Source organism: Merops nubicus, unplaced genomic scaffold (assembly GCF_000691845.1).
Source record: "Merops nubicus isolate BGI_N331 unplaced genomic scaffold, ASM69184v1 scaffold31934, whole genome shotgun sequence".
Taxonomy (NCBI): Eukaryota; Metazoa; Chordata; class Aves; order Coraciiformes; family Meropidae; genus Merops; species Merops nubicus.
The window spans coordinates 20,009-21,800 of NW_008602802.1; the positions used below are offsets into that span (position 1 = coordinate 20,009).

Genomic DNA, 1,792 nt, shown 5'->3' on the forward strand with positions numbered 1-1,792 from the left:
GCTGCATGAACACACAATTCCAGCACAAGGTGCTCTGACCCAGGAACTCTGAAGCTGACCGTGCACGAAGAGGAAGAGTCAATTTTCAGCTGAACATCCTGACAAATCCTCTCTGATACACTTCTCAACAGTTTGTCAGAAGAACTTGTCATGATCTTTGTTAGGACTTTAGAAGGCACTGGGGAGCCTAGCCTTGCCAAAATGTCTGTCCAGATGATATATCTCAAAAGATTTTAAAGAGATATGTTTGTCTTTGGCAGCTGAATCTGCAATGCAAAGGCTGCCTGCAGGATGGATGGGAAACAAAAGCCACCAAAGCTCACGGCGAGCCAGACCAGAAAGTCTGCCCTGACCTGAGACAGTGCCAGCAGGATTCACACAGAGCTGGCGTGGCTGCTTGGGTAGGTTATCAGGACATTACCTGGAACCTGTACATTTCTCCACTTCTAATATTATTGTCCACTGTGCCACCAAAGATGTACATGGCATCTGAGATAACAGCTGCAGCGTGGAAGAGTCTCCCGCTGGGTAACTAGGGAAAAAGAAAGACAAAATAGGTGAGGCAATGAATAAAAGCATTTTTTTATTTCTCCCAAGAAAAAGGACCTGCAACAGATCAACAGTGAGAAAGGAGAATCAGTGTAGTGTGAAGTGACAGCAACGCTCTCATCCTAAGGTTGACATTTATTGTGTTTTATTTCCTAGTGTATCTAGAACATGCTTTGCAGCCACAGTTAGCAATACCTGCTCATTGCACCTTCTAATCTGAATGGCACATAAACAGGGCTCTGATCTCATCAGGGTTACACAACACATCATTTACCAAACTCACACTCAGTGCTAAGTTTTACACAGAAAAATAAACCATGCTTCTAGAAATAAACAGATCCTACAAACGTGATGACAATGAAAACTCAGAGCTTATTCTGAGTATTGTTGGGAACCTGTAAGGTAAAGGCCCATCTATCTCAGCAGGCTGCTGGACTCCAGGCTGGGAACACACCTTCCCCATGGCTTGCTGGGGCTGAACCATCTGGCCACGAGTCCCTCCAGCAGTGCCAGACTCTGCTCCAGAGGTGGAGACATCCACAGAGCTGGCACCACGGAGCCAAGGTCCCTTTGGTTCCTTTCCCCATCACGTCAGGTCCACAGAAGATAGAGCTGCCCCACGCTGCACGAAGCCCCAGCTTGTTCTAGGACTGAGGGTTCACATCACTCCATGCAACACACAGTTTGCCTCAGAACTGCAAATTCAGGAGATTTTTGAGGCAGGAAGGAGCCACTGCAAGTCAAAGAGCTGTGACCCTCCTGCACAGGACAGACCACACCTTTTTTACCTGTTTCTTCAGAGGTAACACAACAGGTATCTGATCAAATCAGCACATCTCACTAAGACATCTCACATAAAGTCTTCAACAACTTTAGTTTTTTTTTTTTTTATTTTGTTCAGGCTTTTTTTGTCTTCCAGGCAGCAAATCTCATTAAATCTTTGGCTATGAAATAAAAAGCCCTCTGGTGTAAGAAACCTTCTCTTGTATATATTTATAGACATCACTCGAATGAACTGAGACACCAAACAAGATTATGTTTATCTGGAGAGACACATTTTCCAGGAAACCATGCTGACTGGCACTTTTCATTACCACTGACTTAGCCCTTTTACCCAGCACCACACAACAGTTTCATTTAGCTTCTTACTCACCAGACTCTCCATGACTTTTTCTTTTCTTTGCACTACAGCTTTTAAGGATACAATCCCCCATGCAGTGGGTTTGGTTTTTTTTTCTCTCAG

The 1,792-nt window shown here is 44.5% G+C and overlaps 1 protein-coding gene across 1 annotated transcript in view; it reads right to left on the reverse strand.

The window, feature by feature from the left end:
- Positions 1–532, reverse strand: part of LZTR1 (leucine-zipper-like transcription regulator 1) — a gene marked incomplete at its 5' end in the record, with an annotated part of 14,201 nt that extends 13,669 nt beyond the window's left edge. The window contains one exon of the mRNA XM_008938481.1: positions 422–532. Coding sequence (XP_008936729.1) covers positions 422–532 — 111 coding nt within the window. The remainder of the gene's footprint in view (positions 1–421) is intronic.
- Positions 533–1,792: the final 1,260 nt, after the last annotated feature.